Below are 27026 nucleotides of genomic sequence, written 5' to 3' on the forward strand. Positions count from 1 at the left end.
CTTTGATATGTACAGAACAGTAACCCCCCCCCCAGTTCTTCATTCAGTGTTTTTTTTTTTAATTTTTGAATCAACACCCTAATTTGGAGTACTCACAGCTTTGATGTGTGCAATTGTATGAGATTAGGAATGATAGTTCTTATATTCAAATACACATGATAACATCTGATAACAACATTGGATTCATCTTTGCATGAGACTATTATTTAATCAATATGTTTTGGACTTCAGCTTCCAGGATTACTGACCACTGGCCAAGTTGGCTGGGGCTTCTGGCAACTGAAAGTCAAAAGCAGTGGAGGACAAAAGTTAGAGAAACCTACCTGAGAATATAACTTAATCGGTACCACAGGTTTTGTCACTCACCATGTTTCACAGATCACTTACAGTTATTGGGGGGGGGGGTTATATTTAGAAAATGCATTCAATACAGGCACATGATTTGTTTTTGGACTGCAAATTTCAGAGTCCCCTTAGTAGCTGCAGAGTTCTGGGTTTTTGTCAGAAAGTTACTTTTTCAAGTTCTTAGAACAATCTGCTCTCCTCCAGAATGGTGTGTGGGGAAATCTTGCATTGAATGGTTTCCCATTGTGTGCTTTCCACAAGATTCCTTCTCATCACATCCTGAATCAGACATTAAATTGCTGTCTTTCAGTTGTCACTTCTTACTTAAATTCTCTTTAGAATTTCTGTGTTTATTTCAGATATCCCCAAGCTACTTGCACATAGTAGATTCATGTGATGCAGAATTCAAGGTCTCATGTTCTTAAGTGTAGAGACAAATTAAAGTTTTTCTTAATACTAATAACAATTTATTGTCAACATTTATTATTTATGGGGAGGGGATATATATGTCTTTAGTGAGTAAATTTTCCTTATCCTGTGATCCAGTAACTATCTTTATAACATATGTCAATTTTGGCATTTCAGAACAGATAAGTGGAAGTGAAAATTAGCCATGCTGGTCTATGTAGAAAATCAAAAATCACAGTTCAGAAATATTTTTTGAGACTAACAAAAATGCTACATGGGTTTAATGGAAGCAGCCTTTCACCTTTCATACATGCATCATGGATGTACATGTTATGTTTAGAATATTGACTAAGGCATGGTCAACCAGTGTTATTTCTCCCTTGTTTATCTCTTATAATGTCTTAACAGTTCAGTTCATATTGAGTTTGTCTGATCTTGGCAATTCTCATGGGAGGAATACTTACTGACACAAAATCATATCACATTTATTCAGCCAAGTTTATTCATGCAGAATGATGGAAGCTTTCATACCCAGCATTTCAGGCTGATGAGCTCATGTAAGTCAAAGTATAATGCTTCATAAGCAAAGTTGAAGACCTAGCCAAGTATCCCATACTACGGGTGTTAGCAGGACCATTAAAGACTGTGACTTTGGAAAAGAGTCCAAACCCTTGCCTATCTTCCTTGCCATCAGCTTGGAGTTTAATAGATTCCCAAATCAGGTCAAGCATTCACATCTTTGCTCAGTATCTGGACTTGGCTAACCCAATTATGAGAACACATGGAAATGTATTCAAGATATCTGGAATACATTTAGATTACAAATGTGAAAGAATTCAATGACTTGAACTGATTTAGTTATGCGCTCTGATATCTACGTTAACATATGTATTTTAAATAGGATAATCTTTTCACCTTCAAGCTGAGTTAAGATGACTCCTAAGCCAGTTCCCAGAACTGTGCTACATACCAAGAAAGAGATTTGGAAATGCAAACACAACACAGATAGTTGAAAATTCATTACCAAGCATGTGTTCAAAACTATATAATGCTTCATGTCTTAGACAAAACTCTAGTTAAAGACTTTCATTAAACCACAGGATTGAAAAGATTAGTTTGAAGTTTTCTCATTTGTAATGAGAAATGAGACAATCCCCTCCAGAAATGCTTCATGACTAAGATTTTTCACATGTTGTACCTTTTTGTGAAAATTCAATTTTTCTGTAAAATCTACAAAAAAAGAGTTCTTCAAGAAGTTTCCTCACTTTTTAAAATTCTTTTTTATTAAGAATTTCAAAAACTAATTACATCACTTTTCTACATAGTCGCCTTGCATTTTTCCCAGCATCCTACCAACCTTTTAATGCCATCAGCAAAAAAATGTTTTTGGTTGCGCATCTAGCCACTGATGCACCACTGCTTTCACATCATTACATAAAAATCGTCTTTCCCCTAAAGCTTCTTTAAGCAGTCCAGAAAGGGAGAAATCAGATGGTGCTAAATCCAAAATGTAAAATGGATGTTCCATAACCTCCCAGTTTAATTATCTGGTGGTTTCCAATGTGTGGGCTGCAGTGTAGAGGCAGAAGTTCATACAACAGTATAATTCCCTTTGATAGATTTCCTCTTCTTCTAGAGCCGACTGTGGGTTTCAGTTCTCTCTGAAACATGTCACAAGATGTTGCACTTGTAACAGTTTTTCACATTCTTGTGAGATTTTGAGAATAGATCATTGAGAGCCCGAGGAGACAAAAGAGAACTTTATCCCCATACTGAGTGCACATTCAGAGACAAATTTGTCTTCCTGAATTTCAGAGGACTGGATTTCAGAGGTAGGAACCAGCAAAATCATCTCTAAGTTTTTCTAGCCTTTATAAAAAGTATATTAAATTTATGAGTTCACCATTAGTCAACATAAGTGTGCACAAACATAAACTATGCAAATGAAATGCTTGTAAAACTAATACTTGTATCTCACAGTTCTTACAGAAGGAGGTAGCATGTTGCAAGATATACTCAACTATATAATGACTATATTGTTCAGACAAATGGATTAGACACTACCAGGGTCATTTACCAGAAATCCAGTTCTAATGATAAAAAAGAACAGAAGGGTAGCTAGTGTGTCCTTGATGGGTAATAAAGTGCCCTCTTGTCCTTGTCCTTCCATTAGTCCCAGTCAGCCTAGTCAGTGTGAAGAATGTTGGAGGCTGTAGTCAGTGGCATAATCAGGAATGCACTTTGTCTAAGCATAACTTAGATAATGGGTCTAAAGGAAAGAGAAATTAATGAAACTATTTTAATGGATTTGGTGATTTTCTAATACTGGGGGTACTTAAAAATGCTGCCAGAAGTATGGAATGCAGGCAGGCAGGGCTAAGAGTATAGAAGAAACTAGGACACAATGTGGTTTATGAATCTGATATCAAGATCTTATAACAGAGGTACAGGAGACAAGAACAGCCAGCATGGTGTAATGTATTGTTGAAGGCTTTCATGGCCAGAATCACTGGGTTGTTGCAGTTTTTTTTTTGGGCTGTATGGCCATATTCTAGAAGCACTCTCTCCTGATGTTCCACCTGCATCTATAGCAGGCATCCTCAGAGGTTGTGAGGTCTGATGGAAACTAGGAAAATTGGGTTTATATATCTGTATAAAGTCCAGGGTGAAAGAAAGAATTCTTGTCTGTTGGAGCTAGGTGTGAATGTTTCAATTGGCCACCTTTGATTAGCATTTGATGGCCTGACAGGTATATAAACCCAATTTTCCTAGTTTCCAACAGACCTCACAACCTCTGAGGATGCCTGCCACAGATGCAGGCAAAATGTCAGGAAAGAATGCTTCTAGAACATGGCCATACAGTCCAAAAAGTCTACAAACAACACATGGTGTGGTGGTTTGGGTGTTGGACTAGGAATCCAAGAGACCAAGATTTAAATCTGCCTCAAATTAACATTGCCTGATGATGCATCAAATGCTGACATCCTCTACATTATTATTGTTGACAAAGTGAGGTACAGGTTTTTCCAAACTCTGTGCTAAGAAACGTAAAGTACATTCAGTCTTGGGTTATCTGTGCAGGACTTCATGAAAATAGGAAAAAGTTAAAACTGCTCTCTTTTTTAAATTGCGAGGACACCTCTCCAGAAATGCCTTTCTCTCCTACACAACTTTATAGTGAACTTTTTACAGAGGTTGATCATAGAATTGCATGAAAGACGTACAATACATAGAAAAAGGATCTCTCTAGGTCAAGTGCAACTCCTGCAGAAGTTAACCATAGAGTTATACTGTAAGACACATGGAGTCTTAGAGAGAATATATTAATTGAATCCATATATAATTAGATCCACAAAAATGAAACCCACAAATGTGAAGGGCTGACTATAGTTCCCTAACTTAGCTCACCTGGCTTTGTCTGCTGCCTTTAACTCTCCCTTCCTCTGTAAACAACAAAACAATAGATTATCATGCCTCTTTTCCAGATCCTCTGTCTAGGCTTGCCCACTATCTGAGAGTCATATGTATGAATTTCTCCATTAGCCTTGGCAAAGGCATGCACTAGTTGATTTGTTGTAGTGAAACAGACACACTGGTCATGGTTCAAAATAGGGATTCAAGGTATTGTACAAGAATCAAACATGTTTGTAATGATTAGTTCTAGGGCTTGAGCAACATCCAATGTATGGACCTTGTGTGGTTCTTACTTTTCTGTGGCAATTTAGACTATAATGTATAATCTTGTCCAGTCTCCTTTTCTTTTCATGTGGAGTGTTGTCTCGTGTATTTTGACTGATTTCACCATTGGGGAAAGGAATGATAAATAGAATATTTATGGGATTGAATGTCACTTGCACTCTTATGCTTAGCAGCCTGCCAATGCAAACTGCAGAAATTCATGGTTGAATACAGCATATCTTAATCATACATTTTATGGACAGAGTTGGGTAGACTAATTTTGGATAGTAAAATATACCATTCATCATCACATGTCTGATATTAAATACACTGAATAACTACTACCCTAAGGTGCCATCGGCCGACGGCGTCAAGTGACACCCCCCTCAAGGGGGTGCCCAAAGGCGCCCGGCAACGAGGCACATCTGGGTGGACGCAAGCCTAGGCGGGGAGCAATACCGCTCCCCATACTCCATTGGCCCACCAGCACACAGAAAAGAGAAGAGACTCAACCAGGAAATGGCTTTAAGCAAAAACAAAGCAAAACCCTTCCAGATCTACAGCCGGCTGGACTTTAATTGACTACAACAGCAACAACACAGTGAGACAGAGACAGAATCAGACAAACAAAAGATTCTAAGGGACTCCAAGGGAACTCATTAACAACTCAAAGGTAACAACTCAAAGATAATTTAAATTCAAAGAAAGCGAGATAGGCGAAATAGGCGGCCGAAGGGCGCTCGAGAAGAGGGGAAAGGGGGAAAGGAGAAGGAGAAAAGGGGGAAAGGAGAGCATCGAATACCCCGGGAATCAAGCTTGACAAAGTGCCCCAGCTGGGTAGAGCGACACCAGGGAAAGCTCCCTCCCGTAATAGGGACTGCAGAACCAGAAAGCCCTTTGGCAACCAGCGGACGACCCCCAAAGGGGCCGCCTGAGGGACTGCCAGGGCTGAAGGTATAGCGGGCTGAGGCAACTTTCTAGTAAAACTTTTGCAAAAGAAGAAACTGGAAGATAAAACGGAGAAGATTCCCCCCCATCCCCCCCCCCTGCGCAAAGAAGAGTTAGCAGGAAGGACCGACCTTGAAGACGCGCTGGCATAGAGCCAGGGAGGACATTCCCCTCTCTCCCTTATCGCCTCTCCCTGCCCCTTATCGCGAAGGTCTCCAAAGCGTCCTTGGGACGGAAGAGTAAAAGGCAGGAGGGCGGAGCCGCGCCTGAACGCAACACGCCCCAGGAAGATTACAGGAAGTCTGGAAACTCTCGCGAACTCATCGCGAGAACAAGAAGGATTGCACGTGAGTTCAGGAAGACCGCGAGACCCTACGAGACTTAGTAACCAACGCGAGGGACGAAAACAGGAAGTGAGAAGCAGACCTACAGGTGACCTAAAAAGAAGAAGTGAAAAGAAAGGAAAGGAGGAAGGAAGGAAGGAAAGAAGGAGCAAAAAAGAAAGAAAGAAAGAAAGTAGAGGTAAGAGAAGCAACAGAAAGGAACATCAAGGCAGAAGAAGGTAAGAGAGAGAAGGAAAAATAATATAACAATAATAATAGTAAACTCTCACTTCTAGACTAACTTATGCCACATTAAACATAATAAATATTAAATCTGAAGATACAGGCAAGGGAATATTTTTCTTCCTAAACTACAACAATAAGGACAAACAAAAGACATTTGAGATGATGCAAAGTGGCAGGGGAAAAAACCAACAAGCACCCAAAGGCCAAACGAGGAGGGATTCCCTGGTAAAGCTAGATCCAATGACAGAGGCCACATCTAAGAAAGACCCTCAGGCAGAAGAGAATGTACTGTGTAGCATCCTGGCAGAAATTAAAAAATTATCGTCCAAGCAGGATGAACAACATAAGGAATTACAAGGCGAAATACAAAGCCTGAAAAAAGACTTAAAGGAAGAAATAGGCAAATTAAAAGAGGACGTAGATAAAATAAAGAAAGACAACTCAAGAATCATGAAGACTCAGGGGAACGCTGAAAGCAGGATGAACAAAATGGAAATCCTATCAAATAAGATACAGCTACAGACGGAACGTTTGGAGAACAGAGAACTGGAATATCAGCTCAGAATCCGAAATTTAGAAGAATCAAAAAATGAAAATGTCAAACAAGTCATGATAGAATTATTAGCGGAACTACTGGAAGTCAGCATTGAAACAATAGGACAGGACGTTGACAGGGTATATAGGGTACCAACTGGCTACGCCAAAAAGCACAAGACACCCCGTGACGTAGTTATCAGCTTTTGCTGCAAGAGTACAAGAGATGAAATTTTAAAAGAGAGTGCAAAAAAATCAATACTCTACAAAGACCAAAGAATAATCATAATGAAGGAGGTTACACAGCAGACCCTGGCGAGACGTAGAAAAATCTTTTTCCTCACCGAAGAACTAAAGAGGAAGAAAATAAGATTTAGGTGGGAGAAAACAGAAGGAGTCACGATTACTCTGAACGACATGCGATATTGGCTTAAGACAGAGGAAGAAGCAAGAACCTTTTACAATGACCACATCAGAGATAAAATAAGGGACCCAACCCAAAGGAAATTCTACAATAATATAGAAAAGGAAAACCCCAAGGAAAAAATGATAGAACGGGAGACAAGAAGAGATCGGGAAGAAGACGAAGAGGGTGAAGGAGGAATGTATAACTGGTCAAAGACTGCGCAGGATGAAAAAGAACGAGAACAGAAGAGATTAAGGGAGTTTTCCCCCGAAAACTATCAATTAGTCCTGCCACAAGAAATTATACAATGGGAAATGACCGAAAGCAACCAGGAAAACAACCAGGAAACCAACCATGAATAAAAACATAAAAATCTACTCAAATAACATCAACGGATTGAATTCCCCCACCAAACGGAAAAAAGTGTTCAACTTCCTCCACCAAAAGAATTTAGACCTCATCGCTATCCAAGAAACGCACGTGGCAGACAGACATACAAGACTCCTAAGATATGAGAAATTAGGTAAAGAATTTTTTGCATCGTACAAAGAGAAGAAGAGAGGCGTGGTAATTTATGTAAAAGAATGGTTAAATCCCAAGCAAGCCTTTAAAGATATGCAAGGAAGATATGTAGGGATTTTAATTGAAATAAAGAGTCAAAAAATTCTATTTTGTAATGTTTATTGCCCCAATGGCCCTAAGGTAAAATTTATAAAAGAACTGAAAAAAGAAATAGACAAATGCAAATTTGATGAATTAATCCTAATAGGGGACTTTAACGGAGTGGTGGACAATGCTTTAGATAAATCCCGAAATAATAAGAGAAAAGGTAAAAGATCCAATAAAGTTGGTTTACTACCCAAAGAATTTCTAACACAATTAGCAGCACTAAACCTAAAGGACCTCTGGCGGCATCACAATGGAACAACAAAAGATTTCACATACTATTCGGGTAGGCATGAATCTTGGTCCCGTATTGATATGGTATGGGCCACGACCCCAATAAGTATTAGAATTAAACAGCTAAACATAATACCGAGGACCCTATCTGACCACTGCGCTCTGGAAATGACAATCAAAGGGGAGCCAATATCTTATAGATGGAGACTGAACGAAAATCTACTGAGAAAGAAAGGGGATATCGAACGAAATAGGAAACTGCTATTAGAATATTTGGACTTAAATAAAGGGAAAGAAACATCAAAAATCACACAATGGGAGGCGATGAAAGTCGTGATGAGAGGGTACATGATACAGCAGAAGGCGATAAGTAGGAAAAATAAAATTAAAGACTTAACAGAGGTAATGGAAAAAATAAACAAAAATGAAGTTTTGCTGAAAAAGAACCCAAAGGATAAAAAATTAGTTTTCACCTCAAAAGCCCTTAGAAAACAATTAAATTTACTACAAACAGAAAAATTAGAAAAACAAATGAAATTCGTAAAGGTAAACTACTTTCAAAATGCAAATAAGATTGGTAAATGGCTGGCCAATAAAGTCAAAAAACGCAAACAACGGCAAATAATTTCTAAAATACACTTGCAAGGGAAAATATACACGGAGACACAAGGCATTGCGAATCAATTTGTACAATTCTATAGAGAACTGTATAACAAAAGGAATACCCCAATAGATAACATTGCAAAATATTTAAGCGACTCAAATATTCCTAAATTAAACGAAACCCAACGCGAAACTTTGAATGGGGCAATCTCCACACAGGAAATTGATGTAGCCATTAGCAAACTAAAACCTAACAAGGCACCTGGCCCGGATGGCTACACAGCCACCTTTTATAAAACATTCCGCAATGAATTAACCCCCCTATTAAAAGACATATTAAATGAGGCCCTAGAGAATAAAGTTATCCCAAAATCATGGGAAAAAACAAACATTGTGTTGATCCAGAAAGAAGGAACGGACCACACGGACATCAGAAACTACCGGCCTATTTCGTTGTTAAACAACGATTATAAAATCTTCGCCATTATTATGGCGGAAAGACTCAAAAAGTTCTTGAAAGACTGGATCTCAAAAGAGCAAGCGGGGTTTCTCCCAAACAGACAGCTAAAAGACAATACCAGGATATTAATTAATACCTTAGAATACTATGAAAGGCATAATGAAAAACAACTGGCTCTCCTATTTATAGATGCGGAAAAAGCCTTTGATAAGGTTAATTGGGACTTTCTGACACTCCTAACAAAAGAAATGGATATGGGTTATCACATTCAAAATGCAATAGAGGCAATCTATGCAAACCAGGAAGCGACTCTTATAATAAATAATCAGGAAATAAAAAAGTCGATAAACATTACACAGGGTACACATCAGGGATGTCCCCTATCCCCTCTTCTCTTTATTTTAGTTATGGAAGTGTTGATCAGAAACATAAATAAACATTCAAATCTGAAAGGCATGAAAATAAATAAACATCATTACAAACTGAGAGCATATGCCGATGATGTAGTATGCATCGTGGAGGGCCCGATAGATAACATCAAGAGTTGGCTACAAAAAATTGAAGATTTTGGAAACCTGGCTGGATTTAAACTAAACAGACAAAAAACAAAATTGCTGGTTAAAAATATGGATCAAAAAGCCAAAAGCACACTACAAGAAATTGCAGGGATTAAAATTGAGAATAAAATTAAATATTTAGGGATTTATATTACAAAGAGCAATGTCTCCCTAATAAAAAATAATTACGAACCACTTTGGAAAAAAAATAAAAAAGGACATGGACAATTGGAAACACCAAAACATATCCCTATTAGGCCGCATAGCATTAACAAAGATGATAATACTCCCTCAAATATTATTCATGTTCCAAGCCCTTCCAGTAATTAGGAGCGATTTTCTATTCAAGAAATGGAACTCAGATCTCTCTAAATTTATCTGGAAAAACAAAAAGGCAAGAATTAGTCTGAAGATATTAACAGACGAAAAGAAAAGAGGTGGATTAGGCCTTCCAAACTTTAAAGCCTATTATGAGGCATGTAACTTAGTTGCCATAAAAGAATGGGCCACGCTAGAAGATACCCCGCTACTAGCACTGGAGGGCCACGATCTCAGAGCCGGTTGGCACGGGTATCTGTGGCACAATAAGAGACGAGTTGAAAAAGGCTTCAGTGACCACTACATCAGAGCGGCACTGATGAAAACATGGGAAAAATATAAACCCAGACTTTGTAATGGAACACCATTATGGCTATCGCCGGTTGAAGCTAAACATAAACGGGAATTAGGGGAGGAGAATTGGATGACATACCAACAGTTATTAACAAAAAATGCGGAGGGAAATCTAATATTAAAATCACTAGAGGAAATCCAAAATATGAGTAAATATATATCATGGCTAAATTATTACCAAATATATCAAGACTATAAAGAGGATGCAAAAGTAGGGTTTGATCAGACCCAGGGAATATGGGAGAGGATATTAGAAAAACCAAAAAAAAAATGATCAAAATACTTTACCAACAATTATTGGCTTGGGATACAGAAGAGGAGCAAGTTAAAACTTGCCAAGTAAATTGGGCAAAAGATGTAGGCCACAGTATAATGATAAGAGAATGAGAAGAAATTTGGAACCACAAATTGAAATATGTTGAAGCCAGTGATCTACGTGAGAACTGGTACAAGATGTTCTACAGATGGCACTACACACCAGAAAAATTGGCAAAATTTAACAAAACTATAACAAATAAATGCTGGAAGTGCGGAAGGGAAATTGGGACTTTTTACCACCAATGGTGGGCATGTAAAAAAATAAAAAAGTTCTGGAAGGATATACACCAAGCCTCTCAAAAAATCCTGAAGACCAGCTTCCCACAAGCTCCAGAAACATACCTATTGGGAATTATAAACACAAAAATCGACAAGAATCAGGATAAGGTCCTTTTCCTACTTAGCACCGCTGCAAGATTAGTCCTGGCCAGAGTCTGGAAATCAAAAGAAATTCCAAACATAGAAGATTGGATCCTAAAGGTCTTAGATATCATCCAAATGGACTGCCTCTCACAAAGACTGAAAGAAACAAATAAAAGAACAAACTGGATAGGATTCAAAGACTTCATCAGAACAAGGGGGATCCCATTACAAATAGATCTGTCTTGCATCTAAACTATGAACTCTAATAGAACTACGGTTGGCAGAACAACAGAAGGATACGAGATGAAGACTTCTGGAAGATTTTTGGGAAGTTGCGACACCCCCCCCCCCCCCACCCTTCACCCCCACCCCCGCCCCTACCCCAACCACAGCCCTTTTCCCCTTCCTTACCGCTCCTTTGGACACACTTTTATGTATATACACGAAAACTCAATAAAAACTATATAATAATAATAATAAAAAAAACTACTACCCAGATCAGTCCTAAGAAGCCTGTTGAATTTATTAATTCCTGCTTTTGCTTATGTATTTGTGCTATACATATCGTTAAAATGTGGAAGGAATAGATCTTCTCCCTGTTTGCACAGTATATTTTCTTCTATGAAATTCCTGGATCACCATAAGGCAGTAGTGAAAATGAAGGCACACCCACCCAACCCACCAATTAATCAAATACCCTCATCTAGATAATTTTCTTCTCAGCTCCTTAATATCACTGAACAAAAGTCTAGAGTGGAATAATAAAATAGGTTGTCCACTGCCAAGCACTGCTGATGCCCATTTTCTACCATGGAGTAAGGAACCATGGAGCCCTGCAGATGTTGTTGGACAGCAACTCCCAGTGGCCCTGGTCAGCATACCTAGGAACTACAGTTTAACAAGATCTGTGAAGACACATGACCCTGACATTTGGTCTACCAAAAGGACATCCCTACTTGACTCCAAGAAAAAAGCAGGAGGAATGGAGCTTCAAGGATACAAAGTCTAGACATTTCTAATTTATGTTAGCTTGTTTATGTTACATGACTCTCAAGAAATGAAAAATAGAAAGCATTCCAGAGAGCATTCAACCCTAAGTAATAATTTTTTTCTACTTCCCCCTAAGCACTAAATGAGCATCATTAACATCCCACTCGGGTTCTGTTTGTGCACTCCATGGGGGTTTATAAGGCATAGCTGCCAAAGGTTAAGTGTTATAGCAAGCTTTCTGTTTAATGGCTTTTAGCCAGCTAAATGTTGGCAACCACTTGAATGTAATCTTTCATAAATAGGAAACACATCTCTAGGCACACACTTAATATTTGTGAGACACTAGGCAATGCCAAAAAAGTACAGGTTGGGTTTCCCTTAGCCAAAATGCTTGGCACCTGAAGTGTTTTGTTTTCCAGATTTTTTCCGGATTTTGAAATATCTGTATTTGCATATATGTATATATTGAGATAACTTGGGGGTGAGATCCACATTTAAACAAAAAAAATCATTTTTGTTTCATATGTACCATATATACAGGGTGCAGCAGCATAATCAGATTTTTTTTTATAATGTAGGTGCATACCTAAAGTTTTGTTTTACGTAGTTTTGAAGATCAAATGTGGTAGGTGACGTCCCCAATTCTCCATACACTGAGTAAACCGATTTCTAGTGTTTGTCATGACTCTTGCCAGCATAGCAGGCGTTATGTTGGCAATTTCTTCCTGGATGTTGGTCTTCAAATCTTTTATGGGGTTTTTTGAAATCCCGTGTTTATGTGAACTGTCCAAGGACCCTACAAGATTTGAAGACCAACATCCAGGAAGAAATTGCCAACATAATGCCTGCTGTGCTGGCAAGAGTACTGACAAACATAACAAACCAGAAATTGGTTTATTCAGTGTATGGAGAATGGGGGACATCACCTACCTAATTTGATCTTCAAAACTACGTAAAACAAAACTTTAGGTATGCACCTACATTATAAAAAAAAATTCTGATTCATACAATGGGATTTATTAGGTTTTGAAAAAAGGAAGTTATGCTGCTGCACCCTGTACATCACCTGGAGGTAATTTTATACATAATACTTTAAATAATGCTGTGCATGAAACAAGGTTTCTTGACAGTGAACTACCAAAAACAGAGGTGTCCCTGTCTCAAGCCACCCATGTGAACAATTCTAAATTTTGAAGTATTTTGAATTTCAGAATTCTAGATAAGGGATGCTTATTCTATAAGGGAAATAGAATCTGTGTCATGAAATTTTGAATTTTGTCGTTCTTGAAATGCACTGGGACTTTTAAATATTGGTCATATTTCTGAAATGTTAGGTTGGAAGTAGTGAATTTGGAGCAATGTGGTCACATGTAACTTCTTACATTTGCCTTTCAAATGCAGCAAACAAGTGTGAACAGCATTAGCTATCTCATTTTTTTTCATATAATGACTCATGTTTCCTGGGTTAAATTTAAAATTACCCTTTAAAGACATTATAGGCATTTGTAGAGGCCTTCTGAAATGAGCAGTCTATGTTTATTCCATTCTCTTATCGGTTTGCAAAGGATTAGTAGTGTAACAGCCAACAAAACAAGTTCTCTACTATCCACACAGTTAAGAATTGCTTTGTTTTTTATTTTTAAAGTTACATAATGAATTACTTTTGAGAAATTTTCCAACCTCAATTCAAGCAAACCGGGATGGAGCCAAGTTGTTTACATATTTTGCACCTAGTGGAAATGAGGTCTGTTGTCAACAGATCGGAAGCAGCAAAAAACAAACTGTATTTTTTTCAGTGATGACACATTTCATTTGAAAAAGCAATACTTCTACTTGCACAGACATTCTCCAAACAGTTAAGAAGTGCTTGGTTCCCCTTGAAAAGATTCCATTTAAAGCAGGGGTAGAACTCGTGTAGTGATTTAGGTGTTCCACTACAACTCTGGAGAACAGAGTTCAAAAAAATCATTGGATGGCCCTTGATAAGTTATACACTCTTAGCCTTCCAAAAAACTGTGATAGAGTCTCCTGAGATAGGGTTGTCTTTAGTTGGCAACAATGAACAAAAAATAAAGATGTGCAGAACCTATTTTCCTAGCCATACTTAATGTTGAGGAGACCTGGAAGCTGCAGTCTGGCAACATTTGAAGGGCTGTGCTTTGGATGTTCTTGCATTGTTTGTTGTTTGCCGTAATTTTGTTTATTTACCAATAAACCAGTAATAGAGTGCATCTCAACTACACCCTATCCCTGTATCTTCACTACATAGTTCAACAGTTCAATACCACTTCAGCTGTCATAGCTTCATCACACAGGGTCCTGGGATTATGTATTATGTGAAAAAACCTGAATTGTTTTCTAAACAACTTTAGCACATTCCCCAGAATTACTACAATCTATATAGCCTAGTATTCTGTAGGATGGAGGCACGGCAGTTAAAATGATATTATCATCCTGTCATTGTGTAGTATAAATGCACCCAACAGAGCTCTCACTCCTATTTAGTGTTGCCTGGAAATGGAGTGTTGGGCACCAACATAAAACACAGTTGAATGAGTTGTTCAAAGTATGCTGCAGCCATCAAAATGATAACTTAAACTATTATAGATTAAATTTCCTTTAGTGCTGGTGTGGAAAATTGGAAAAGATTGGACAATTTTGCTCCCTCCCCACAAGTAGTATTGGAGTGGTGGAGATTAAGGAGAGGCAAGCTCCCATTTTGGGATAGTTTGAGGATAGGAACATGCACTGAATGTGTCTTGATTTTTTTAAATTGTTTGGTGACAAGATATCAAGATTTGTGATGTCAGGTTGAAGGATCTCCATTATACCCCATCAGTTCTATTTTTGATTTCAAATAAAATTAATGTTTGAATGGATTGGCATGTTGTTCTAATCCTTATTACAATAATGTGATATTTTGTATTTTTCTTCTTCTTCTCTATAAACCAGGCTACCCAGTACATGGGACTGATTTCCAAAGAAATGCAGCCGGTGGCAGGCACAGAAGGTGCTTATTATCGTCGAAGGAGGTTGATGAAACAACTTCCTATTTATGACCAGGACCCTTCCTACTGCCATGGCCTTGCAGAGAGTGAAATAAAATTGATGGAAGACTTTGTGAAGAAATATAAAAACGACGCTCTTGGCGTTGGTGAGGTTGCACTGCCAGGCCAAGGGGGAGCCACCAAAGAGGATGGAAAACAATCTGACAAAAACATCACTGCAGGCAAGGAAGCCATTTCAACCAATGGAACCCTGAATGAGGCACCCAAAGGGCAAGAACTAGTAAGTCCTCAAATGCAGCAAACTGGAGGCATGAAATATCAGCATATTTGTTCATTTTTGTTCATTTGTTTGTTTCTATCATGCTTTTCTTTCGCAAATGATGATGGATCCAAAGATGGTTGGCTGGAACTCAAACACATTGTTTTATTGCATCCTTTGGCCTAATCAGATTGAGTGAAGAAGTAAATTAATATGGGTGGCAAAACATATTTTCTTTGCAAAGTCTTAAGGAGTTGTAGAAGTTTTGCCTTGACTCATAGTTCAGATCCTTGGAGTTTTAGCAGGATGCTCTTTTCCATTGTATGGTATCCATTTATTTATTTAATAAAATATTTATATGCTACTCTAGATCTGAGGATTTCAGGGCAGCATGAAATCAAACTGAACAGTACTGTTTACAATAGTAAGAGTAACTGAAAGGCTAGAAATTATAACACAATAAAATTGCATCAAGCTTGCCAAAACCCAAAACCAGGAGAAGTTGTAAAGACATGCCACTAATAGATAAAAATTGTAAGAATAGGGCTGAATGGCAGAACCTGGCCCTTGTATGGGCTAATATTAACCAGAAAAACCTTCTGCAGGCCACCCCCCCCCCACCCTCCCACCCCCACCAAAGGGGAAGCCCAGCCCCTCCTGTAGCCTCACACAATTCCCTAGGAAGAATGTGAGGCTGGTGAGGGGCCTGAGCTTCTCCCTCGGTGCTCAGCTCATCCATGGGAAAAAGGGAAGGCCTTTGTGGGCCACATCTGGCCCATGGACCATACGTTGTACAGACCTGGAATATGATAAAGTGTCCAAAATATATACAGTTCTGTGGTTTCTAGTCTGCAGGTTCTGCATGGTGTGGCTGTTCAAATGGGAGGATACAAAGAAGAAAAAATAGTCTTTCTCATTTTTATATTACATATTGAGTAGCTACATCAGGGCAAATACTGTTTTTCCTCCTTCCTTTTTGGCAAAAATGACTTACTCACTGAAGGCAAAAGCTTCCTATAAAAGCATTTGTGAAAACTATATTGGCGTGGAGGATTTATTTTGACTTCAAATTCATCCTTCCAAGTAAATACATATCCTCAGTGTTTATTTTCCAAAAAAATATGAAAGCTTTGTTTTTAATGTGGGGACCAGTGCAAAAGTTAGTGTATTTTTGAAAAATAATTATAAAAGCCCAATTTGTGCAAATCTGGCAGACAAAAATAAAGCCAAGATCGCTCTGCAAAATTCCACAGATGTCTTTGGCATTTGAAAAATTAGAGTAATGTTTTTTTATGGATTAGAAGAATGGCACTGATGTGAATGCTTGTTTTTATATATAACATAGTAGAAGTAATAGTATTTGGGGAGACAATTCCCAAAGTATGTATTAATAGTAATTTCATAAATGCTCCTACAATATTAAATATTGAAAAATAGCAAAGAAAGTGTGCTTGCTCTTCTGATTTTTTAGGGAATGTTTTCATACTTGGCAGGAAGGATCCAAACATCCACTGATATCTCTAGTTCCTTGAAAATATTTACAATTGAGGTTCACTTTTCAGAAATCATGATAATCTAAACCTTGAGCCTCACAATGTCAGTGACCCTAGGCCCACAAGATTTCTGTGTAATATATAACCCCTGAATGACTGTCCCTATGAAAAGTCTGTCCTTTTCAAAAATACATAGGATGAAGTTATTTTTCATTATAACCACCAAAACAAAGAAAATATAGTGTATGCCAGATTTTTTTGGATCTAATAAGACAAGGGAACACTTTGTTAAATACACAGAATCAGAATTACCTTAGCAAATTTCTTTGATCTGGCACTTTTTCCAATGGAGCTTTCTGTGCCATAGCAAAAAAAAAAAATCACTTCTATTCTGCCTATTTTGTCTTGGCTCTGTTGAAAGAAAAAATAGTTGCACAAGGCGGAAGCAGAGTCATAAAAACCTGTTTTCCATCCAGTGCAAAACAGCTAATCAGAATTAGATTCTGTTCCACAGCATTCCTTGAAGCCAACAGTAGTCTAATAAATGAGAAATGTGAAGTACCAACACTCGTCCAGTTGCAGTGATTTCAGTTTTTTGAGCATTACAAAAAACAAAATAAAAAACACTGATCATAGTACCAAATCATGATCCTAGTTCTGTTGAAAAACCTGAAGTGCAATTCTGTATATGTCTAATTCCCTTCTGTTTCCATGGGGCTTACTGCCATGATGTTGTGCCCGAAGAGCCATTACGATGTAGTGGTTTTATGCATTGGACTATGCTCAAACCACTACACCTGAGGACCTGAGCTCAAATCCCTGCTCAGTCATGGAACCCCACCAAATGATATTGAACAAGTTACACTATCCCAGATTCAGAAGAAAGCAAAGTCAACCATTTCTGAATAATGGGAAATTATATAACAAATTGTGTATACTCAGAGTGGGCACAGAGTGGCTCTAGGGTTATATGTCTAGAAAACTATTCCATATGGTCATTTGCCACTTTCCTTGATCCCTGGAGATGGAGCCAATTAATTTTGTAAATAGTTGACAGAAGACTCTTGGAATATTGAGCACATATCTGGATTTTTTTTTGAAATAGCAGTGAATTTCCATCCATGTTTCTTTTCTTTTGGGGTAATCTTTGTGGCAATCTGAAGTTTCCAGTTTCCCAGGCCTCTTAAGCCACCACACTTGCCCAGAATAATATTAAATCATTCAAAATGATGATAAAGTTTTACATACAACATGGATACAATTAGAAAACTATTTCACATTACTAATTAGTTGCTACGCATTTCTTTAAATCTAACGCCCTATGGGATGAGAATTCTGAAGTATAGGAGCAACTATAAAAAAAATCCTCCAGGTGTCCACATCAGATGGTTGATGACAATATTGGGACTATGAAGAAGGCCTTCCCCAAGGGTATGAAGACAGAGGCAGGCCTGTACATGGAAATGCTGTCTTTCGGACAGTCTAGACATAAGCTATATAGGGCTTTGTAGGATATACATAACTAACATTTTGAATTTTGCTCAGAGACAAACTGATAACTGGTGACTCTGTTTCACCATCACAGGGTTGCTCTTGTGTGTGTTGGTATACTCATATTAACATCTCAGGTACACAGTGATCTTTGGAATGTTGCTCAGGTTTTGTCAGTATATCATGCCTGGTTCATACCTATCACTGTAACATGGAGGAAGGTTGTGTGCAATCCCTTCTGGCAGTTCAGTCTTATATACAGGCCCATCCAAAAATGCCTCCACAGGACTACACATTTCTCTCTCTCAGCCCGTGATTCTGAGGGCAATCTTTTAGTCTACCATCCCAAGAGGATGTCAGGCCAGAAAATCGGCCCCTAGCTAGGATCAAGGCTAGCAGGTATAACTTTTCTGAAGTCTGTAGTCTTTTGTGGAAGTTCATGTACTGAGTATCCGGGCCTTTGTGAGTTCTCCTTTAGATTCTCTGGGAGAAACAGCTTTAGGCTTTTGAAAAAACATTCCAGCATTGCCCAAGCTTTGCTTCACAGGAAAAGGGTGGTGTGTATGCCTGTGGCAGGGAGAGATGTCTGTGGAGATCCTATTTATTTTCCTTTTCAGTGAAATAAAAAATTGTAAATATTATCTGAGGAAGGATTCATTGGTATGTGATAAACCACACATTGGAAAAATGTTTCCGTAGTGAATGCAAATGGTCTAAGCACAGTCTTTTCTCTGTACATCTGGGAAATTATGCACTCTCCTTTGAAACATTCTGTCTGGAAGCCTGTATGAGCCTGTCTGCTTTAGATAACCTTTGGGGGAGAGTTTTCTTTCCATCCAACCGCCTCACAGGCCTATCTGGTGAGCATGTGGGAGTCTTCTCAAGGCTTTCTCCTGGGCTATGGAGCAGCCTTTCAAGGGAGGTTGAGTGGCCTCCTCTCTGCTCTTTTCTTGCCAGCAAGCAAAGGTCCTCTTATTTAAACAGTGCCTTCAGCCTTTGACTGGTTGTGGTAGAAGAATGCACAATGAGTACACTTTTTGATTGCTTTTAAAAACAAAATTGTTTTAAATAATATTTTAACTGGATAAAATGAATAAAATACTTAAAATGTGAGCATCACATTTTTTAGATATTTTGTTTAATTTATGGCTAAGCCACTTTGGGTCCCATATTGTGAAAAAAATGTGAGCATAAACCAAATCAGTACATAATGTTGAGGATGAAGGTATTCTCTTTTTGCTATGCCTTCCCCTTATCTCTGATCAGATTATGAATACTTTTCCATTTTAAATAGCTGACATTCAAAATTAAAAACCTGAGCATCTTTTTGGAAGCATTCTCTTTTCCTGAGCAGTTGGATAATTTTTGAGCAATTTGTCCTTTAAAACCAATAAGAACATGTTAGCCACTTCGGGTCTCTTTTAAGAGAGATAGAGTGGAATAGAAATCATAGTCATCATCCCTCAAACATATAAAAACACACTTACCTCATACCAAATCCCCAGAAACGTCCTGCCAATGATTCCTTTTTTCTTTGTAGTTCCTCTCAGAATGGTCATAGTCATGTTGATATGAGGGGTATTGTGTAGTTTCCAGGCTGTATGGCCGTGTTCTAGCAGCAATTTCTTTCGACGTTTCACCTGCATCTGTGACTGGCATCTTCAGAAATCCTCTGAAGTTGTCAGCCACAGAAGCAAGCAAAACAACAGGAGAAAAGGCTGCTAAAACAAGGCCATACAGCCCAGAAACTACACAACACCCCAGTGATTTCGGCCGTGAAAACCTTCAACAATACATGTTGATATTATATTTGTGCTGTGCTTGGAACAAAGCATTTGATGAAACACAAACCTTCCCTAATACATCAAATTTTCTGCTTCATTGTTTGCCTTATAAGGATACTATTTACATTTCCAGGTTTCATAGTTCACAATTGTGAACCAAATCAATATGCAGCCAATAGCAATATGATTTTATAGAGAGCCTGGATCTAAAAAGTATAGATTCTTATAGGTCATAACCAGCTTTTCCAACTATTTTCAGAAATAGACCAAAAACCAGTGGAGGTGTAACAATGAGTTTCCATTCTCTCTGTATATAAATGCAGTTTATCATGTTCCCATGGTCTTCATGAGTCTAGTTTTGTTGAACTACAACTGGATCAAAGTTAAGGAGCTTGTTGCAATTCTTGCAAATGAACGAAATTAACATTCATAACACTTCTAGCAGTTTGGTATAATAACATTCAACCATTATTAACAAGTGATCACTCTATACCTCTTTGTTTCTTTATGCTAAACCAGACTTCATCACAGAACAACCACTGGTGCAATATACGGGTGAGCTTTTAAACAAAATACAGTTACTCATCCTACTAGTTGCAACAACAACAACAGCATTTTATTTATATTCAACTCTGTCTCCCCAAGGAGACTTGGAGCAAATTACAACATACACAAATAGACATTCAATGCCTTTTAATACAGTTGAATAACAGTGACATACAAATACACAGAACAAAGGTAAAGGCTTTCCCTTTAATCTCTGGCTTTCTGAAGGCAGTGATCAATGGTGGCCAGGGGAAGGTGCTTTTGTTCCATTTCCAAGGTGAGGAGCCTGTTGTCCTTAGACACCTCCCTGGTCGTATTTTACCTGCATGGGCATTTATAGTTATAGTTCCACAATTTCTGTTAAACAGAAGCAGTTACTAAACGATGTCTCACGCTAGTAGCCCCATTATTCAGCAACACCCTGGAAAGAATTAGCCCAGGAATCCAGAAAACTGTATTGGCGAATGCTTTCATGACTGGAATAACTGGATTGTTGTAGGTTTTTTGGGCTATATGGCCATGTTTTAGAAGCATTCTCTCCTGATGTTTCGCCTCCATCTATGGCAGGCATCCTCAGAGGTTGTGCCATAGATGCAGATGAAACGTCAGGAGAGAATGCTTCTAGAACATGGCCATATAGCCCAAAAAACCTACAACAACCCAATCCAGAAGACTGGTCATCATGGTTTATAGCAGGGGTCCTGAAACTAAGGCCCGGGGGCCGGATGCGGCCCTCCAGGGTCATTTACCCGGCCCTCGCTCAGGGTCAACCTAAGTCTGAAATGATTTGAAAGCATACAACAACAAAAACAATCCTATCTCATCAGCCAAAAGAAGGCCCGCATTTCCAATTGAAATACTAACAAGTTTATATTTGTTAAAATTGTTCTTCATTTTAATTATTGTATTGTTTTAAAGTGTTTTTTGCACTACAAATGAGATATGTGCAGTGTGCATAGGAATTCATTCGTGTTTTTTTCTAAATTATAATCTGGCCCTCCAGCAGTTGGAGGGACTGTGACCTGGCCCTCTGTTGAAAAAGTTTGAGGACCCCTGGTTTATAGTATGGATACTTTTCCTAGAGTCCATGGTATTGTCCTTTGCATCAGCCATTAGGACGTCCTATCTACTTGTTCGTATTTCAGTGTTGCTCTCAAGTAAGCAGCCATTTGTATTCCCTCATGATGCATGATTTCACAAGTAATGCTTTTAACTAGAGTGCCTTGTTTCTGAAGATAGCTAATGCAATGTAGAAATGCATTTCTGTGCTGATGCATTCACAAGAGAGCAGAACAGAGAAATACTTGTAATGTGCACTTTGTTCAGTTTGTGTATCCTTTCCCATTTGGGTCTCAGGCTTATGAAAATGGAGTGCTTTTAACTGACAATTGTTGAAGCACCCTTAGAGCAGGTCAACACTCCTTGGAAGTCACTGAAATGGTCTCTACTATAAGTTGCTATTATCTACATCAGCAGTGGGCTAAGTGTGCCTCTCTACTCAATAATCTGTAATCATTAGAATAGTAGTTAGGTTAATGGGAGTTACAATTCCCTCCACCCTGTATTGTATCATTTTGATTTTTATTCTTGTGCTAAGTTTTTCTGGAGGCTGCTGACAAAAGCACCGAAAGCCTGCATACAGTAATGCTTATTTATACATAAAGCTTCAGTACATTGTATAGTTACATATTGAGGCTGTTGTAAATGCTTTCTATTTGAAAATCAAATTTATTGTAATCTGGCCACAAGTTACTGTGAATAAGAATTAACAGACCTGGGGGAAATTGTTTCATGTTTGGCTGTGAGCTAGATGAGAGGGATGTTTTTCATTGCTTACTAGAATCATTTCTTTCCTAGTTCTGTGACCTCTGCAAGCAACAATTACCCATGGAGCGTCCCGTGGTGTATGCAGACAGAGCCGGCTACAGTCACCAGTGGCACCCAGTCTGCTTTGTATGTTCCAAATGCTCCGAACCACTCGTCGATCTGATTTACTTCTGGAACAATGGGTCCATCTGGTGTGGCCGCCATTACTGTGAGACTATAAAGCCACGCTGTGCAGCCTGTGATGAGGTAAATAGCCAGAGAAGTGGAAGCATCCTATCCTTCTTTTGATTAATTTTGAGTAAATGTGGGATGGTGCCAGGGTTAGAACTCTTCAACAGTTGAAGATGATGAAGTACATGTTTAGCAAAATCCAACAAAATCCATAAAACTCAAGCTAAAACTCTCAACTGTCCTCTGTTTCTTTATAGTTGTTCACAAGGGATCTGACTGGAATAGGATGTGCTGAATGCTTTTGTGTATTGTGCCCAGTCACCTGTTGTTCTTTTGTAAATTCTATATAAGAAATCCACATTTCCACATTCCATTTTCTGCTTTTTAGCTCAATGTCACCTTAGGTGTGGGATCAGAACAAATTCTGCCAGCTAACCTTCCCATATTTGCCACTTTGTCTGAATTTAACCGTGCAGAGACTGGAATAGATTTTCTGTTTCACTAAAAATGCATTGAAAAGTTTACCATAGAATTTATGGCTCTTTCTGTTTTCCGTTGTCTCAGCCATTCCATTGGACTGCAACATAGGTGGAGATGCACACCTTGGTGGTGGTAATTGGCTGTGGATAAATCTTTTGTACCTACATAACAGGGTTTTTTTTTTTTGAAATTCTGTGCTTTTAATGAATTCTTGAATTGCACTGGGCTACATGCATCTCCAGAAAAATTACACTTCCAAGAATTTAAATATAGAGAGCTGAAACAAACTTCATGGAGATAAAGATAAATCAAAACAAGTTAAGAAGTAATTTTCCTGGCAGCTGAACTATTTGAGAAGTCCCTGTTTACATTAAGCATACATACACCTATAAAGAAGTCAATATTTTATCATCTGTTGCCTTCAGTGTAACATACATCTATTTGCAGTTGCCAAAACCAATGGCAGTTGTCTTTAGTTTCAATTTTATTCTAATTAACAGATGCTTGATAATTGTTGTTCTGTATGTTAACTTGTTCTGCATTTTAACAAAACTGCAATACTCCCATATGTTTACACATTCTCTGAAGTACAGCCTTTCTATGCAATGCTTGAATAGCAATGATGAGTTCATTACTCTTATTTCATACGCAGCATGGGTTGTCAACTACTGTGTGTGTGTTTTCATAATGAAGGAATTATAAGACTTGGCTGACATTAGGAAAAGGACGACATGATAAATGGAGTTGTTTACCTCCACAGATAATATTTTCTGAGGACTACCAGCAAGTTGAAGGCCTCGCCGTGCACAAACAACACTTCACCTGCCTGGAGTGTGAGACCTCACTGTTTGGCAAACCGTTTATTCTGGATGGAACCAAATTCCTGTGTACAACTTGCAGTACAAACAAGCAACCTTGAACAACATGTAGTTTCAAATCACAATAAGATCATTTTGTCAAATCAGAGGGGAATCAATGGAGCTGAAATGATGTGATGGAGGATTTAAGCAAATAAAATTACATTGGATGTAATCTAGTATTGTATTTACATTCACATAATTGTACAAAACAAGATAAAAAATGTAATATAGTAGAAAATGCATTGTGATAAAATTAGAAAATTGAATATGCTAGGTTTTTTCCCCTAGATAGACATTAATTATAGCTAAATGTACTAAAACCCATACCCAGAAATGTTTGGTTTTTCAGCAGCAACATTTTACCAAGCATCTAATCCAGAATGTCTAGAAGCACTGAGAATTCTTCATTTTGCTGTCATGCCCTTCTACTTTTCTTGTTAAAGTGCTATATTTGTAAATTCAACCATGACACCAAGCAACACCAGCCAAATTAGTGGCTTGAAAGGATTGATTGACAAGAGGGAGTGTTGCGACAATGACTTTTCAAAAGGAAGTTATATTTTATTAATACATCAGTATAGTTTAGAATGCAGGTTGCTATCCTGTATCATATGCTAGAGAACTTGAAGATGGAATACCTAAAGAAGACTATATCAAATACATGTGTATTGCAAGTACAGTAGCATACAAAAATCTTTAGATATAGGCAAAGCACAAGGTGTGGGTAGAATATTAGTTTTAGGATAAATGGATAGTTTTCATTTATGGATTTTTCCCTAACTTATCTCTTTCATTTCTGGCAGAAAATAGATCTTAATGTTCCAATTTCATACATTTTAAGATCACAATTGCACAGCAGTTCTGTCATCAAGAACCACACATAGGAAGCAATTTGTAAGAAACATATATTTTCATTCCTGGTCCTTCGCTACTTTAATTTAGTACATACAGAAACAAAAGGAATAGATAATTTGAGGTTAACATTCAACATAAATAGCTTGGTTAAGAGCATTCGTCCCAAATCTACCTAATGTAGCTTTTTTTACGTCAGGAGTGACTTGAGAAACTGCAAGTCACTTCTGGTGTGAGAGAATTGGCCTTCTGCAATGACGTTGCCCAGGGGATGCCCGGATGTTTGATGTTTTACCATCCTTGTGGGAGGCTTCTCTCATGTCCCCAAATGGGGAGATGAAGCTGACAGAGGGAGCTCTTCCATGCTCTCCCCCATGCTCTCTTCAGTCCTGCCGGCACAAGGGTTCCACCGAGAGCTCCTGCCCAATGAAGCTGTGGCAATGGGATTGGGTCATATGAGTTGTTATATGAAGTAAAGCAGGGGTGAGTAACATACTCCCCTCAAGATATCGCTGTTGTCCAAATATCTGATGAGATGGGTTGCAATTTCCATCTCATCAGCCTGCATGAGATGGAAATTGCATCCCAACCGCATCTAGATTTTGCACTTTTTTCAACTAGTGTAGTGTATTAGAGAAATGAAGACTTTCAAATCCTTCTGATTTTCTTTTATTTACAATATTCTGCTTAGTGTCTGTTATTACCTCAAGCTAGTGATGGAGATTGTGTGATCTTCCAAATATTGTTGGACTAGACTAAGACTGTCCTCTCAGTCTTAGCCCAGAAAGCCAGTGTGGGAGGGTATCATCATGGAAATTGTAATCTAACAACACCTGGAGCAGAATGGACTTTGCCTTTAATTGCTGAAAATGTATTAATGGCTATAAGGAACAATGTTAACTTCTTCTTAGGTATATCCTTGGAGAAATTAGCAAGACAGTGTTATCTGTCAAAATAGAAATACATGGAAATAATAAGTTCTTGTTCTTTCCATTGGGAGTAGCTGCGAAGCTTACATTGACTATATTTTTGTTGTGAAGGTGCTATTTTAATTAACACAAAATGAAACCTCTTTGTAGCAGATAGCCCATGTCTTCCTAACGTGGGAGTAAATATTTCATTACTACTTCTCTGAGCACTATTTGGTTTGATCAGCTAACAACAATAGCTGCCTTTTGTTATATAGTAGGAGCAAAAATTGCTTGAGGTGGAGAACTGGAAAACTGCAATCCTTTTTTTTCTATTTTAAACTAAATAGATGCTTCCATTTTGTTTTCAAGCATATTAATAATGTGTCTGCTTTGAGAATTAATGAGGCTTGTTTAAAGTAGGAACTCCACATAGAAATTTCATCTAGCACAAGCATCTCCAATCAATTCAGTATTGGGGAAGAACCTTTTATGGTTATGGTAGGAATGCACTTATATTTTAATATGAGGAAGCTCTTATTCACAGCAAAACTCTATGTACATATTAGAGCATAAGTATAGGTTATCTGAGTCTCTGGACAATAAAAAGGCTGTATTCCAGTTTGTGAGCATCATAACATGAGGAATTATTGCATTTATATTTGACAATCCTAGTAATTGCTCAATAAGGTATGAGAGTAAATGTGACAGGAATATCTGTATTTGATTCAGATTCATTCATTGTAGTAACCCTTACATCTAAGAAATTCTGGGTGATTTGGCTGTCAGGCTATTATGAATTTGCAGTTATGAAACTGCTTTATTATTACTCACGCACCCCAAAAAAACCATTAAAAATTATGCATTGAAAGACTAGAGCAGATATTTGTAACCCACTTTGTCAGTGGTAGTTGATATCAAAATTGTGGTCTTTGAAGAAATGTATAGTTCAACAACACTTTTTGACAGTAATTGAGTTGTACGTAAAAGGGTGCTTTATTATAATAAACTCTTTTGATGGTGTACAGATGATAATTACTGTAAAATCAATGAAACATGCTGGCATTTTCAAAGTGTGTAAAAGCCTGTTATTAAAATAATATCAAAACAACTTTTATGTGGGCATTTCTCTATCGTTTCTTTCCTAATACAGTATTTAGAGTATTTTTAATATTATGTTTAGAGTGGTAGCTTGTATCCAATTTCCTTTGCTCATTTTTCAGAGGAGGAACAAGAGGTGAGATTTCTAAATGGCACCCCCTTCACATAGTAAATTTACAAGCTGAGCATAGTTTTCTTCCAAATGTGTGGTTTTACTGCATAGAATCATAGAATCATTCAGTTGGAATGGACCTCGTGGGTCATCCAGTCCAACCCCCTACCAAGAAGCAGGCAAATCACATTCAAAGCACCCCTGACAGATGGCCATCCAGCCTCTGTGTGGTGGTTGCTCCTCCACCACACTCCAGGGCAGACAGTTCCACTGCTGAACAGCTCTCAATATCAGGAAGTTCTTCCTAATGTTCAGTAGAACCTCTTTTCCTTTAGTTTGAAGCCATTGCTCCACGTCTTAGTCTCCAGGGCAACAGAAAAGAA

At 38.1% G+C, this 27026-nt stretch overlaps 1 protein-coding gene across 2 annotated transcripts in view; it reads left to right on the plus strand.

Annotated features, from left to right (window-relative positions):
• The window catches only part of LMCD1 (LIM and cysteine rich domains 1), a 79311-nt gene extending 52770 nt beyond the window's left edge, over positions 1-26541 (plus strand). Inside the window, exons 4-7 of one of the 2 annotated variants that reach the window (XR_009630841.2) lie at positions 14704-15039; positions 22190-22405; positions 23571-23981; positions 24062-26541. Coding sequence is in view for 1 of the 2 variants with exons in the window: in XM_060766296.2 (XP_060622279.2) it covers positions 14704-15039; positions 22190-22405; positions 23571-23729 (711 nt within the window). In the remaining variant the exon portion in view is untranslated. Of the gene's footprint in view, positions 1-14703; positions 15040-22189; positions 22406-23570 lie in introns of both variants that reach the window. The other variant, XM_060766296.2, reaches the window with a different exon arrangement.
• Positions 26542-27026: the final 485 nt, after the last annotated feature.

Source organism: Anolis sagrei, chromosome 2 (genome assembly GCF_037176765.1).
Source record: "Anolis sagrei isolate rAnoSag1 chromosome 2, rAnoSag1.mat, whole genome shotgun sequence".
NCBI classification, from domain to species: domain Eukaryota; kingdom Metazoa; phylum Chordata; class Lepidosauria; order Squamata; family Dactyloidae; genus Anolis; species Anolis sagrei.